The sequence below is a fragment of the Aspergillus fijiensis genome, assembly GCF_003184825.1.
Source record: "Aspergillus fijiensis CBS 313.89 unplaced genomic scaffold BO72scaffold_8, whole genome shotgun sequence".
Lineage (NCBI taxonomy): Eukaryota > Fungi > Ascomycota > Eurotiomycetes > Eurotiales > Aspergillaceae > Aspergillus > Aspergillus fijiensis.
Window position 1 is genome coordinate 23799 of NW_024468984.1, and position 15621 is coordinate 39419.

General features: G+C 50.8%; 4 protein-coding genes across 4 annotated transcripts; 3 read left to right on the forward strand and 1 right to left on the reverse strand.

Annotated features, from left to right (window-relative positions):
- The first annotated feature begins 659 nt into the window (after positions 1-659).
- On the forward strand, positions 660-3416 carry BO72DRAFT_280531 (uncharacterized protein). The gene is made up of 4 exons (XM_040940277.1): positions 660-1843; positions 1899-2215; positions 2264-2379; positions 2432-3416. The coding sequence occupies exons 1-4, from the start codon at positions 835-837 to the stop codon at positions 3174-3176; spliced, it is 2187 nt and encodes a 728-aa protein (XP_040804492.1). The 5' UTR covers positions 660-834; the 3' UTR covers positions 3177-3416.
- Positions 3417-5188: 1772 nt separating this feature from the next.
- BO72DRAFT_280606 (acetate uptake transporter family protein) lies at positions 5189-6886 on the reverse strand. The gene is made up of 4 exons (XM_040940278.1): positions 6507-6886; positions 6025-6436; positions 5798-5966; positions 5189-5737 (listed from the first exon to the last, which is right to left on the reverse strand). Exons 2-4 carry the CDS (start codon positions 6405-6407, stop codon positions 5417-5419), a joined length of 873 nt encoding a protein of 290 aa, XP_040804493.1. The 5' UTR covers positions 6408-6436; positions 6507-6886; the 3' UTR covers positions 5189-5416.
- A 6303-nt stretch (positions 6887-13189) lies between these two features.
- Positions 13190-13735, forward strand: BO72DRAFT_280815 (uncharacterized protein). Its single transcript, XM_040940279.1, has one exon. It carries the CDS (start codon positions 13249-13251, stop codon positions 13702-13704), a length of 456 nt encoding a protein of 151 aa, XP_040804494.1. The 5' UTR covers positions 13190-13248; the 3' UTR covers positions 13705-13735.
- A 457-nt stretch (positions 13736-14192) lies between these two features.
- BO72DRAFT_280817 (uncharacterized protein) lies at positions 14193-14697 on the forward strand. The gene has a single exon (XM_040940280.1). The coding sequence runs from the start codon at positions 14307-14309 to the stop codon at positions 14568-14570; it is 264 nt and encodes an 87-aa protein (XP_040804495.1). The 5' UTR covers positions 14193-14306; the 3' UTR covers positions 14571-14697.
- The last annotated feature ends 924 nt before the right edge of the window (positions 14698-15621 follow it).

A 15621-nucleotide genomic window follows, 5' to 3' on the forward strand; every position in this document is an offset into this window, starting at 1 on the left:
CAAAAACAATAATCAATCGAATGATTTTCCAGTTGGTCTCTCGGAGAGGAGGACCTTAAGCTATAATGTCCAGTTGGTTCGGAAGAACCCCGAGTCTAGAATATTACTTACTACACATGTGAATCGGCATAACAATTTCAGGTTCAGGGGAAAAGAAGTCAAAACAAGGATCCAAGCATTCGAACTTCCTTCCAACTCCCTCCTCAACTTTTCTTCTCCTGGATTGTTTGATTTTTTATTTTTATTTTTATTTATTTTCCATCAGTTCTAAAATTATACCCAATTGGTGCTTAGCTTATGCTCTTAGGGACTGGACTCATTTCCTGGCAAGCCATCATCCGCCATCCCCCTCCACTTTGCAGCCCCTCTTCCTCTTACTTTCATTATTCTCTCCGGCTTACACTCACTCACTCACTCACTCATTCACTCACTCCCTCCCTCTCGCTTTACGCTTCCCTCTCTTTCTCACCCACCACGGCTTGACTAGCCCACCACCAGTCTCCCCAACCATTCATCCTAACGTTCTCCTGTCATCCTTTTTCGTCCCCAATCCTTTTAGCTCCTCCCCCCCCGTTTCTCTCTCTAAACTAAAGCACCAAGAGATGGGCTTTTCCAGATAAGGGCAGTGCGCTGACCACTCAGCATTTCCCTCCTCTTCTGATCTTCCTCTGTCCCCCTCCCCCAGGATTCTTCTCTCACTCTTTGCACGCTTCCCCTCTAATCCTGAGAGGCTCTGACCACCGCTTGTCTCGATCAGTTCGTTCTAGAATGTTGAGCGTCGGTGAAGATCATCAGCTGGATCTGTGAAATTATATAATTAAATTCGCGCGTGCGATGGACGCCAAGAATTCCCCTCACTATCAGCCAACGGCGCGCTCTCTGGCTACCGACCACGAGCAGGTCCTGCCCCTGCTGGGAAAACAACCTGCGTGGACGACACCGAACGCTGTTCATCCAGTTGCTATTAATAACCATCCTTATCCCCTGCTCCATCATCCATATACCTATTCGATCGCAACGCCCATTCCTGGTCCAGTACCGGGTCCTGCGCCGCCGCTGCCACCATCCCCGATCTCATCATTACCACCGCAACAACAACATCAACAACTACAACATCAACTACAACAACCGCCGCCATTGCCACCACAACCCTCCGCACCGGTCCACGGCAGCGCGCCACCCCTCGCGACTGCAGACTCAACCCGCCAAGATGCAAACAAGAACGGAGTGACCAAGGCGCGCAAACCGCGCAAGACCAACAATGCCACGGGGGGGAAATCAACGCTGTTCTGGGTGCATACCGACCCCAAGTCTGTGTCGGAAGGCACCAGGGAAGAGACTCTCAAGCGCATTCGTTCTCATGTGATGTCCGAGCATAATCGCAAGAAGCGACTGGAAAACACCAAGCGGTACAAGAGCAAGACCTGGAAACACCTCGCTTTTCAACCGGTAGAGACAACCGCCTCCAGCTCGGCGGCGGCGGCAGCAACCTCTGCCTCTCCCACGAATCCCTCACCTAAGCAAACCGTTATTGAGTCCTCTTTTGGGGCTAGAATCACCTCCGAGTCGCCTCCCCCATCCTCCTCCTCGTCAGCTTCATCATCACCCGAACAGCGGCATCGAGAGGAACCGCAAAATGCGTTGGTGGTCACGGAGGCGAGCAGTTACCCGGTCGTGTCAGCGGCAGCCGTGAACAGTTATAGCATTGACGCGCCAACGTCGAACGAACTTTCGCCTGTGCAGGTGGCATCTCCGTGGACTCTGGTGGGTCAGGGAGGCAGTGACCCTTTCAATACCTCGCATACGGTGTTAACGGACCGCATGTCGGGGCACCTCCAACACTGTAAGTGTAATTGACCGATGATCTGGTGTGCATGAACCTAACAGTGTCGTCGCAGTCTTTGAGTTGACGCAGATATCATACCCGCTGCAACGCCGGTATGGGCCCAAGCTGAGGGCCCACTGGGCTGCGTTAGTCCAACAGGACCCAGCCTCGTTGCATGCTTGCATCTGTGTCGCAGCATCCAATACTGCTTTGTCGCAAGGAGAACTGCCCCTGAGAGACCCGAATGAGCGGCGATCCAGTGCGCTACTTCTCGATACCTTCCATCATCGAGGTGAAACAATTCGCCTGGTCAACGAAGGTCTTTCTGACCCGATCAAAGCGTCCAGTGACGAATTGATCGCTGCCGTCTCTATTCTCCTAACCATTGAGGTATGTGCCTTCTCCCGATGCCCAACCAGGCCGATGCTAACAAATTAGATTGCTTCCGGCAATGCTGATTACCTGAAGATCCACCTTGCTGGGTTGCGGCAGATGGTTGGTATGCGGAACACCTTCGCAGACGTGCCACCTGATGTTCGATTCCAGATTACATGGTCAGTTCCACTACACTAACATTTTGTCCGCTTAAGTTCTGACTTGATATAGGACGGATATTCGAGTCGCATGCATGGCTTCCACGAAGCCCATATTCCCTTTCATTCGTTACGCCCGTCCTCTGCATTTAGCGCTTCAGCCTCCCAGCAAAGATCTTGAGCTTACCGCCTCGCGGTTGATACAATTAATTGAGATACCCGGCATCTTCGGCGGTGCCATGTCTAAGATAATATGGGACCTGGTTGAGCTAACCTGGTACTGCGAATGGATCAAGAGTGGGCCAAGCTACCAAGACTTTGACGAGGAGACCGAGGATTACTTCAACACCGAAGTGCTCCACGTTGAATACGCCCTTCATACGGATCGCTTCACCGCCACCGGCGAAGTCAAGGGCGATGCCACCATCGAGGGCTGCGTTCGACTGGCTTGCTTGTTATTCCACAACAACGTGATCTGGAGTTTCTACCCGGCTGTCGCACCGGTCTTCCCCAAACCAATCATCAACCTTCGCCTGGCATTAGAGTCGACGATGAAAGCCGGGTATTTCGAGCTGTGTCGCGACGTCTTGATCTGGATTCTATTCATCGGAGCCACCAGCTCCGGCCTGCTCCCGGATCGAGCCTTCTTTGTGAATGAGCTCGCAATCGTGCTGAGGCAAGAAGGAATCCAATCGTGGCAGGAGCTCCGCGCACTTCTGCTGGGATTTTTCTACGTGGACCGGTCCTATCTCCAGCCGCTACGGGAGTTGTGGGATGAGCTCCACACCATGCCGGTCGTATCGCCGGAGTGTATATAAGGGGCCTTTCTTCTTCTGGGGGTTGATACTTATGTTTATATATAGGGGCTTTACAGCATGTCGGTTTCATATGCACATGTTCTATGTATGATATACTAACGAGATGAGACATGGTATATATGATTCAGGGTCGTGATTTATTTGGTTGTGCCATACCCCCCTTTGCTAGCATAATGTCTGTTTATAATATTATCCCGGATCATACCACCAGTTCACCCGTGTCTGCTTCCGTCGATTGATGTAACCCAGATTGATTGGCAGTGAAACCAGCCAAGAACCAACTCAATCCGCAGCAGCGCCGAGCAAACTCCTGCAGCACCCATCCGCCTCTTTAAGGCTAGAAGGAAGAATGAAAAATCCCTCAGGCCACATTTTTTTTTCGAGGACTAGACCAAGTAACAGCCCAATCTTAAGCAGAAAACAACCTCAAAAACCAGAGCCCAGAAGATCTTGGAAGATAAGCACATCCCCAGCAGAATTATGCTCAGCCAATTTCCAAACCACAAAAACCCAAAGAAAAAACGAACCCTCCTCTCTCATCTCCGACAATTCCCGACCAGAGAAATGCCTCTAAGTAATCTACCTCGTAGGAAAAGTACCTACGGAGTAGATAGCCTTGAAGAAACGAGCGGGCGCGGCGCCAGGCCGGACTTGGGGTGGACTAGTTGCAGGGGCAGCATCGGCACACCGCACCTGTCATTGGAAGTTTCGAGGTGCTCCCCGATTTTGCTCCGCCCGACCGAATCCCGCCCGATCTCCGACCCTGCCCCGAGAATCCTTTTTCCGCAGAGTAGAAAGAAAAGAATTATTGAGTTGACTGAGGGAGGTATTATTATGCCGCCCTCTCCCCCCATCCCCCAGACGCCCCGTTCCTTCGGGGTTGAGTGGTTTTCTTTCTCTCTCTCTCTTTTCTTTTACTCTTCGTTCTCTTACAGCTTTACAGTTCTTTGTCCGCTAGAAAAACTTCCGCTCCAGCTCAGCTGTGGTTCTTGCTCACTCTTGCTATACACTTGCTATGCAATTGCTATACAACTGCTATACAAACTAACCACCTGACTAACATAGGTCCTCTAGTACAGTACCAAGAAAGACAGGACGATCAGCACGGACAGCCCTCACCTGCCTACCTCACTTTAAGTCTACTGGATACAACATTGCTACGATACAGATCCCTGTGCTCCGTCTGCTCTGTGGGTCAATCTATCACCACGAATGAGGTCACCGTTGGCCCTTGCTCAATGGGCTCGGTGCCAGCTTTATCTGGAACTCTTTTCCTTCACAGCTCGCTTTTGGTCGTCGCTCTTCAATGGGGTTCGCTCCCTGCCTACACACCTACTTACCTTACTTTCTCGTGGTGGGTCTGGTAAAAGTATAGGGGGCTGTGATTACGGCCGAAGTGGACTTGGACTGATTATTCATGGAATTGACTGACTCACTGACTGACTGACTGACCGGCTCACAGCTTACCGACTAGGCTATGATTGTGCAGTTGCTGTCTGGAGGCTGGATGGGGCCGCTTGAAGCAGGCAGGCAGGCAGGCAGGCAGGCATAGTCATGCCAGAAAGCTTAAGCTTAGTGGAGGCTCGGCCCGGCCTGCGCGGTGATCGCCCGAACTATCACCTGTCACCGCAGTGCTCCGCCCGCTCGTCGAGTCGACGAACAACGCACCGGCATTTGACTGCTACGCCGCGACCAGGGTACGCCACCTGTCTCAGCGTTGAAATAATTGAGCATTCCCATTGCCGGACAACACTTTCAACGACCTACCGCAAGCTCGATCCATAATATTTCGCCGAGTCAAGCGTATGTTGAATGTCATTTGCCGCAAGCAGACTCGCTGACACGCATGATACGGATGACTGCAGGTAATGCTTGCTGCAGTAAGTCAGACACCCTACATCAATTCAACTACTTGCTAAAATCACTTCCATCATAGTCATTCGAATCATTCATTGAGCAACTGTGCATATCAAAAACAAAACTCCAAATCATCGTCCACGACAGCGGACTGCCTCATTATTACCCGATCGGTTATTTCCATATCCAGTTGGAATCAACAACAGTCACAAAAAACAATTAATGTACCGGACAACAACCCCGTGCGAAGGCCGACACTGCGAACCATTCGCTAAACAGGACGGCCCTACATGAATGGGTATCAGAATTATAACAATGGCATGTTCATCGGAACATAGCAAGGCCGCTTGCAGGGCCTGGGACTATACGAGTACTACACCCCCTTAGACCGTCTCGCGAGCAGTCTTCTGGCGAGAACGAGCGGTCGGAGACCACGGGAAGTGGGCGACAGGGATGATGAAGAAGCTGTTGCTGCTGTCGGCAATACCCGCCAGGGCGTTGTACCAAGCAGCGAAAGCAGCCAGGAAGCCGAAGAAGCCACCGGCCTTGATGACAGGGGTGTTGACCTCGTTGGTATCGTTGCGCTGCAGGTATCCAATACCCAGGAGCAAGAAGGTCAAGTCCAAGAAGAAGAACAGCAGGAAGAATGCAACGGTCGAGCGCAGGGTGCAGAACAGCATGATGGTGGTGAAGATGAACCAGCCCTGTGGAACAGCAGTCAGCACGAGGTTCGCGGTTTGCGACAGGTTTTCTGCGGCACTTACCATGAGGAAGAGACCCATCGAGTTGTAGAACATCGGAGCACCGCCAGCCGATTCAATCGCAGACTCGATGTCGAATCCACCGGGAGTCAAAATGATCGCGAAGGAGATCCAGAAACCACCATAAGAAGACAGAGCAGTGGCACCGAAAGTGTTTCCAACCGCCATTTCCCTAAATGCAGTGTGAGCGGGGACGATTCAAGATGAGATGATAAGGGAATGCAACATACCACATGCCAGCAAGCAGCTGAACGAGACCACCATATCCAAAAGCCAGGCCGACGACGATGTTGGGCGCGGAGATACCCCGGGTTCCCATGTTGACTGCGCTCAGGACGAAAGTGGTGAGGGCGAAAGCGCAGAGACCCAGAGGAGCCGGGTTGGCGAACTTGCGACCTTCGACCGACTTGTACAGACCAGGCTGGAACTCTCCTCCGAAGGGACGCAAGTTGGCCTCGGCGGTGTTGACGTGAGCCATCGGACCATAGCCGAAGCGCGCAGCAGCTCTAGCCGTCTCCTCCGCAGTCATCTCGTGCCTGAGGGGAGCAGTTCCGTTGCTCTCGGTCTCGGGACCGATGTCCTTCTCCAAGGTAGGGTTTTGCTCGACCGACATATTGATTGATTGATTGATTGATTGATTGATTGATTGATTGATTGATTGATTGATTGATTGATTGATTGATTGATTGATTGATTGATTGATTGATTGAACCAAAATCTATGGTTTATACAGGTATAAGGGGGTATCAATTGATCTCGAGGAGAAAATCGAGATAGCTCAGCTGGCTGAGAGGTGGAGGAAGAGTATTATAGATGAAACAGGTGAGGGGAGGGGGAGGGGGAAAGGAAATATATGAAGCCACACAGCACTGCTGGGCAGATGAACAAGAAGATCTCTTGGGAAGGTCTGGGACCGTGCAAGAGAAAAAGAGGAATAAATAACAGCAATGAGAGGGGAAGATGAGAGGGGGAGAGGCGAAATAAGAAGGGCCTCGGGGGATTGGAACGAGGCGTGGTGCTTGGATGGACGGACGGGCGCGACACCACGGACGAGCGAAGGTTGCAGGGGAGGAGCCAGGGAGAGGAAGGACCGTTCGTTAGCAAAGTTTAGCTTGGGTAAGTGGACTCTTTCCCTTTGGTGTGATTAATTTTTTATTTTTTTTTTTATTTTTTTGGTTGATTTTTTTTTTCTGTTTTTGATCTTTGGGGAAAGACCTCGAAGGGGGAGGACAGCCAGTCTCTTTTTCGAGGGGGAGCAAGTCTCACCGTTGAATTTTAGGCAGTGTGTGACTGTGATTATTATGATTTTAATAATATTATTATTACGGTAGTATTATTACTACAACGAGTCAACGACCCATCATGCTTTGCTCGTGATGGAGGCCGGGGTGGAGCGAGCCAAATTAGTGTTGGTCTTCTAAAACGATGTGCAGGAATCCACCTGACGGGCCACTCCCGTATGTCGCTTTTGTCGCTTTGCCTAAACCGACGGACTGACTCTAGGGAATGTGTGGTGTGGTTGCTATAGGTGCTCGACGGAGTGACTAGATTCGTCAATTGAAACCGGTGACAGTCAATTCAAAATCTATCAACTGCAGGGCAGCAAGCGGGGGAATTGGGGATTGGGGTCTGGGGTCTGGGGGAAGGAAGAAGGACCGCTGGCTCGTCTCAACAGAAACCCAATGCAGGGTCAGGATGAAGGGGAAAATTTTGGCTTCCATTCGTCCAGGTTGAGAGAGAGAAAGAGCGCAGGCAAAAAAACAAAAAAAAAAAGGTTGGAAGGGATTTTCCCAACCTTACAGCTCTAATACCGATTGACTTTTCATGCCTGGGGAAACCAAGCCTGGAGGCGTGGGTGGAGCCCTAAGAAGCGCCCGAGGTCCGGAGATTGCACCAATCACCACCTCAAACTCAGGGCCACCGGCATGGCCATTGGCAGGCGGCCTCCTCCCCGCCGGATGACATGGAGATGACATGACTGGTACGGTATTGTAACGGATAGACGGACGCACCGGAGATATCTCCAGTTGTCCCAGTTGCTCCAGTTGCATGCCATTTTTTTGTCTACCTACCAATCTTTCCCTCCTCTCTCAGCCCGCCCATGGGGTTTGGAGAAGTCCCAGATTCCCGCTCGATGCGGAATGCGGAGTGCTTCTGACTTTGGTGATCAGGACACAATTAGCGGCCTTTGTTTGGAAGGGTTTTCCTCTCTGGAGAAGTCCCCAAAAGTCAGACACATCTGATGGGGATGGATGGTCGTCCAAATGTCCACCAATTTATGCCTCAATCTAAATTCCTGCTATTAGTCTACTTTGTGTACTGTACTACGTTAGACTCCGACGGGCGGCTAGGACCCTGGAAAAGAAACCACTTACGCACGCAAAAAAGCCCACTTATTAATAATCTACTTTCTTTAACTAGTTCGTACTGAGCAGTCAAGCAGACCATCCTCCCGGAAGCTGCACAGCTTGACAATACTGCCGAGTGGTGACACTGGTGAGTGCGCTGATGTCCCTTCACCCTCAAATTGATCCCACCAGATCCTAAGACTCGTTCGTCCCTTGGGCCCTTCGGATGGGGCTGATGGGGTTTTAACCATGGCACTTCTCAATCCAAGGTACCAACCAGGTTACTTCCATCAACGCGAAGATTTGGTCCATAATTGCGACGGTGGTGGCGGGCAAGGGTTTCCCGAACCAGACTTTTTGGTGTGTCCCTTCCGTCCGAACAGGCAAGATGGTACCCGTTATGCACTTCACAGTCGCAGCTGGAGACAAAGATCTTGTGCCGGAAAATCTTGCAACTATTGTTAAGTTACTGTACGGAGTACAGTTCACTGCAGTGTTGTACCTGCGCTTGAACCGCCCCGGGTCCGGCGCGCCCCCCTCTCGCCCACAGGCTAAAATGCTGGCTAATGCGGTTAATTGGGTCCCCCTTCCCTTGCTAATGGCTAGGCTAGGTACTACTGCTATGGACCGCGGCGAAGGATGCAATTGCAGGCTGTAGACTTAAGACCAAGAGAGACTGAGTGGGTGGTGGCCCCCCGGTGGTGGGACTTTTCGCGTGCGCGCTGGTGGTGGTGCTGCAACTGCGACGGGGCCTTTTTTTTGGACCACTACGGTACGGATACTCTCGGTGACTTTAACTGCTACTGTCTTAGCCGGTCGAGTGTCAAGTTTTCTGGTAGGTTGCTACTGTTTGCTAGACTGTCAATTTCTTGTGTGTGCTAGAGCTGCAGTGGTGGATCGGCTCCCCGAACCATACCACGTTGACTACAGTCTACGGAGACTAGGTACCGTACTTCCCGAGTCTTGAGACCGAGAGGGCTTGCTTGGTTTGGGTCTAGATATGGCGGGGGCGAAAGGGAACCCAGTTAGTACTGGAGTAGATTTAATGTAGGCACTTTGGTGCATAGTTAGGGGACGGTGGGTTTAGTTTAATCATCCTTTTCGTGTGCTTGGTATAACTTGTGTATGATTGTCGATAGAGGACGTACTCGGTAGCGTAGCTGAGTTACATGCAGGTAGATCGCACGCAGTCCGTTGCTTTACATAGGACGTGCGGGTATGAGTTAGTTAGCTAGCTTGTGAGTATGTGTAAGGACTGTATTTAAGAGTAAAGTCGGATCGTCTCTGCCAGCTGTCGCAGCGAGGTCGATCGGTTGACCAAGAGAGTTAGTTTGCGGTCGTCCGCCAACTTTACACTTTACTAATCAAACTACAACCCAGAAACGCTCAAGTCTGTCTTTCTGGGTGGACAGTGGAAAGTACTCCGTACAGTAAGATCAACATCAGAACTTAAGAGGCTTAGCAGCTTAGCAAGCAGCTCTACTGCGTTGGAATGAAAGCTCCGGGCGTGAAGGTACTGTACAGTACATAGTAGGTCTCACCAGTGCACCATCGGCTCCAGAAGGGAGATTTCCCCGTCAGACTAAAACACCACCCGAAGGCAAGACTAGTGTATCGGGGTCCCATCCGATAATTTTTTTTTTCTGATGTTGTTGTTCCATTGACAATGGGCAGTGTTTAGGGTACAGACACAGACAGTCTTACCTTTGACTAATGACTATATGTTTCTCCCACGGAGACTCGAATCATCCACCACCTTAATTAACTTTTTTTTGGTGGTGTGTTCGTTTCCGTCGTACTTGTCTCGAGTGGTGAGTGCTTGCGGCAAGGAAAAGGAACCTTGAACCGGGTCGAGACTCCACTCTCGGCGACCGTTTCTGCCGCCCTCGTCGACTTTGGTCCCTCTTTAGTCAAAACTTATTAGAGAGTAGCACGCGGGCGGGCGGGTTCGGCGGGCTCATCGTGTTCCAGTTGCCGGCCACCACCACCACCACCACCACCAGAAACGCCAGCTCATTAATTTTGATTGTTATAATCAATCGGCAGGCGGCAGTCGCAGAATCAGGACTAAGACCCCCTTTTCTATCCCTTCATTTCACTGTCAGAGCAGCATGGCGTACGGAAGTCCAAACAAGCTCAGACAGACAGGAGGCCCGCTCGGGGATCGCAATCCACACCGCAGGCTGTGGCCATTGCTCGGTCGGTCATCAAGGAACTGTCCAGGTAGATATTGATGGTCGTGTCAGTGTATGGAGTCAGATCTCTTTTGCGATCGCTATACCTAGTAGTAGCCACCCACTACAGAATGATAGTCCAATCAGTGATCCACCCTTCACAATCCCAAGTACAAATACTGCACAAGTAGTTGCTGAGGACTTCAAAGCAGTTAGGAGGTCTGCACCTGCCAGCGTCCGTCCGTCAGCTGTCCCAAACGAAAGACACCAAAGGGTGCGAAATCAACAATAGCATGGCTACATGCATAAAATAGCATCAGTAACAAATCACCCTTAATTTGCTTTCTGGTGTCCTTATACCGGTAGTATTGCCTGATAATTAGGCTGCGCAACAAAGCTAGCATGCACATTCTTTCTCCCCTCGGTTCTTTTACTGACAGCCGTGTGCTCGATCATATCAACACGAGGGTTTCTTTTCCCGCGGGAAGAATAATACGCCCGCCCGGCGTATCCATGCCTGGCCTACTATACAGTTACCTCCTGAGCATATTCGGCGGCATATTTGTTACCTGAGCAACATTCAGTCGAGTCGCAGGCATGCCCTTCGCTTACCTTGCGAACCTCCACCCTTACCATAAATATTGGGAATTGTCTTCATCGTTTTCAGAATAGAAAGTGTCAGCAGCGCTGTCCACCTTAACTAGTTTTTTTTTTCGTTTTATCGCATTACGAAAAATTGTCTAGACTTCTAGACTTCTAGACTCCTGCTAACTCTAGCTCCTCGGTTGAATTCCCCCCCTCCCTCCAAACAAGGATTGTACGGTTGTACCTGGTACCTACCGCACCATTCGCAAACCCTGCGGTAGCAAAACGCCACGGAAGTAACTAGTACCTAGGCCAACACCTCTAGCTACGCTGACCAGCCAAGTAGCCAGCCAAGTAGCGAGCCAAGTGGGCAGAGTACAAAGGCACCCTCCTCCCGGCCCACCACTAGATGCACAAGAAAACCCGGCTCTGACTCCGGAAACATGAGCCAATCTCTGTTGGTCACTTGGTGCGAGTCCGAGTCCACTTGCACACTTTTTCTTTGGAGTAGACTGACTACGTACTCGGGTATTTCTCCGGGTCGAGATCGCGTGGACCGATCGATGCATGCATGCTGCCAAGAGAAGAGAAGAGGGTCTCTTTGCTATTTCCATCTCCCCCGTGCGAGGATTACGGCGTCCCTTGCTTGGGTTTTGGTGCTTCGCGAGGTAACTTAGGTACGGTGCGGCTCGCTTTTTCTAAGTTGTGAAAATTATCAGCGAGTTGGGATCTGGGAGGGAGGATGATGAGGGAAAGCTCGGTCGGGAGGAGGATGCTCAGCGACTGAGTGAGGTACCCCGTACGGTACTAAATTAGCTAAGATACAGTGGTGGTGCTGTGTTGTCTACACTGTGGATATACAGTACAACCAGTGTAAATGGTTGGTGGCCGAGGTGGAGTCGAGCTGCGGCTGTGGATGCGGCGCTGGCTGGAGCTGGCGCTTTGATGCCAGTGCCACTACTTACTAAACTGAAGTCTCATAACATAGTAATTCATCAATGTTCATTTGATGCACTCCGTCGTTCGGAGCCGTCCGCCACGGAAGGTGGGAATTTCCACGGAACCGGAGATTGAGGACTAGACTTACATTTGAAGGGTGCAGTGAAAGCTAGACTCGGACTGTAAGCTAGGCAGCTAGCGAGCTGGTCTCCGTACTTCCCGTGCGATCCCTACCCGGTAATAATCGATGAGCAGGGTTTCTGCGCCTACTGTTTTGACAGTTGTCTTGGATATTGATTAGGGGTTCACTTTCGGGTGGTCTGGCTTAAGGGTGAGATTCGCAATTCGATTAGATTACATAGTGTTCCACTCCGAGGTGTGTACATGGGTAGGTATACTGTTATGCGAAGGTAAGTTGACTACTAGGTACTAGGTGGGTAAGGGTCTCTTGTTTTACTCATAGGTTGGTTGTTGAGCTAGATGTTGCTCGCTTGGTCTATACACCTACATTCTAACGTACGTACTCATAGACAACATTGTCCTTTCAAGTGACTACTGCCTACCACCAATCAGAAAGTACCGTATAGCACTGATGGAAGGCTCACAGGCAGGGGAGCCCAACCCATGCACGACAGCATAGCATTATTACTCACAACCACAACCTGCAAATGCAAGTAATGCCACCAGTCATGTGCAGATACGAAGTATACCTACGGAGTAGTACAGTGCAATCCCCTCTTTTTCTTAAACCCCTAATCTCCCGAGGCATAAGACCCCATCTCACCCCAGAGGATAAGTTAGAGATTGCATTTTCATAATCTACACACAGACCGTATACCACAAGTACAATGCCTATAATACATGTCCACTCCTTATAGCATTACCCCATAATTTCCCACCTGTGGGGGGTGCATATTCAAAGAACTGGTCAGCTCTTTACCCCGCATTAACAAGATGCGGAGTATGCCTACGTACACGTACGTACTACTTCTGAGGGAAAGTGGAGTGGAGGAAGCAACACCACGTGAGGATATACGAGTCCCTTTTGCTTTTGCTTTTTTTTCCCTTTGGGTTGGAGTAATGGACCCCAATTCCACAAGTCGGGGAATTGCCGCGGGATCCGTGTGGCTGACGGGATGGGGGGTCATTTCATTGCTATTGTGGATGTACTGTACATACAGTTCCGAATTGGTTGTTTAGAGGAATGGTGTATTGACGTAGATCTTCACGAGCAAAATACCTAATCTGTTGACCTACGTAAGTTGAAGGAGAGCACGGAGCACGGCGGAATGTCCATATACCTGTCTGGGGAAGGATATGAGTTCCGAATGATGGATGGGTATGGGTTTGTTGGGTAGGGTCGGTTGGGGCAGATCTGCGGCTGTCATGATTGCCAGCACTAAGTTACATGGACTGCATCCAGAGTATGCAAACGGACTGGCTATCGGTATCGGTGCGGGCCTGTTCGCCTGTCGTTGCGCTGAGGGGCGGGATCTACTTTTTTTTTTTTACTCATGTACTGTACTGGGTTCGAGATACATCATCCAAAAGCAGGTCACGGGGTGAGGGGGATCGACGCCCGGGGGTCAGAACAAAAAGACATTCTGTCAATCTGATAGCTGCTGACTTAGCGAGAACCGTATCCGCCCATTGTCCAGTATCTAAACTCAAGTCTCTTACTGGATTGAGTTTCCGTAGCCGAGAGAGCGGGACTAGTGACCTTGATTCAGACCGCGTACGGATCTGCTCGGACGATGGAAATCGTCTGACTCCTTCTCACCAACAGACCCAGCAACTTGGGATATGGTACGATACTCGCTTCCAGGACCAAGAGTTCCATGTGTCCGGTTCCTCATCAACCTGATACGGACCGAACCCCGGGACTCGGGGAGGATCTGGAGTTCTGGGGCTGCGGCTGGGGGAGTTTACCCCGCCACAAGGGAAGCTCGGCGTAGGCATCCATGGGTCGTGAATGAGACAACGACTGACAAGATGACGAAGATGGGATGTTTGACCTCGGGTCGGCGGAGCGGAGATAGCAACACATAGAGCTTTCCCTCGGGGTTTGGCCTTGAAATTCTGGTGGTGATTATCTTGGTGCTCTTCCAGAGACGAATCGAACGTAAGCCAAGACTGGAGCAGACTGCAGCTCGGGCTCCACTATCGCCCGGCATGAGCGAAAACCTTCTTGTCCGTATTTTTCTTTCGCGATACCATCTGGAAGGCTTCGCCACCATCAACCCATTCCCAGCCAGAGACAAGGGTTCCGACGGGTGCCTTGCATGTTCGATGCCACTGGCTGGAGATGTGGTTCCAGAAGATCTAGCGAAGGCCTCCTAGTTCAATAGTGCCTGCGCCAAAAGGATAAAAATGTCCTTGTGCCCAGAGTACCAAGATAAGCCAGATAACCAATTTTGGCTTTGGATCTTAGGTTTAGGGCCCGCTTGAAAATGTCCACCTCTTGCGATGATGCAATTGTGTGATGGGTTTCTAGGCTTGCCTGACTCCAGTCTTTCAACTGCTGGGATGAATGGCTTCATGTGTTCCTATTTTTTGGACCGAGAGTTTTTCTTGTGGTGGGGGTGCTTCCTCATACAGATCATTGGAAGTGCATATCACCGATGTCGGGTTGGTTCTCGGGGAAGCGGATGGTGGCGGACAGAAAGAAGAAAAAGAAGGAAAACAGAACTCCGGCTGGTCCACACCAAGAGGAAAATCCTAGCGGAGTGAAAAGAATCGTCTTCACTCGCCTCCAAAAAAGCCTGCGGTTCGCATGAGAAGCGCGAACTCAGATGAGAACCCGCCGACTCCATAGTTCATGCAGCAAGCCAGTAGTAGCATGCATGGGCAGCATGATTCGAGCTCTAGTCAACCCATGTGCTCTGTAGATCCTCGCCTCTTGTCCCCCTCCCACGCGTGTGGAGGGTCTGAAGCGCTATCGCGCGATGCCAACTTGGAAGCTGCTCAGCAACATCATGGGCGAGCTAGACTGACTTGTGAATAGCCGCGAGCTTGTTGCCGAGTTCCCAAGCCGTCATTCGTGAAGATCGCCGGGTGGGTTGGTGTGTGGTGGGGTGGAAGATCTGCAGTATACGGAAGAAGCGGTCTGTCGAAGGATTCAAGGAACGATGTCGACTGGGATCGAACTTGTTCGTGCGCATTGATTCTTTTTCTTTTTTCCCCCTTCGATAGTTTGTGAGCCAAGGTGGTAGTACGGGCTCACCGACTATGTTGATGGTTCAAGAGATGGTTTGGAGGTCACAGGAAGTTATCAGTCCGAGAGATGCAAGGTACAGTCACTGGTACCTAGTAGGTACTGCCTGGCCTTGCCTGTTTGGGAAGCTTGGCCTGGCCTGGATGGTCAGTCAGTCATGTGAAAGATGAATATCACGGGATCTCTTATTGCAGTGACAACTTCATCTACAACTTCATCTCACCATTACACAACCACCTTCATTGGCTCGTCGTTGGCTTCCATCTTCAAGCTTCTCACTCATCCACGCCGTGGAAACCCTCATGCTCCGAATATTGACCCGTCCAGGCATACGTCTGTTCTTTACAAGTTTCAAATCTAGACATTGGAGACTTATCTCTCAATGTCGCAAGACTATCTCCATGGCACATCGGCATATCTGTCAAGATGCCATCTGCTCAGTTGCTCACTGATAACACGCAAGAGACATAGACACTAATGCAGCACAACACAGCCCCTCGTGCGGGGTTGATAAGCGACATCGGCTCTTGATATGCCGTGGTGACATCCCTCCATACCACCTTCTAC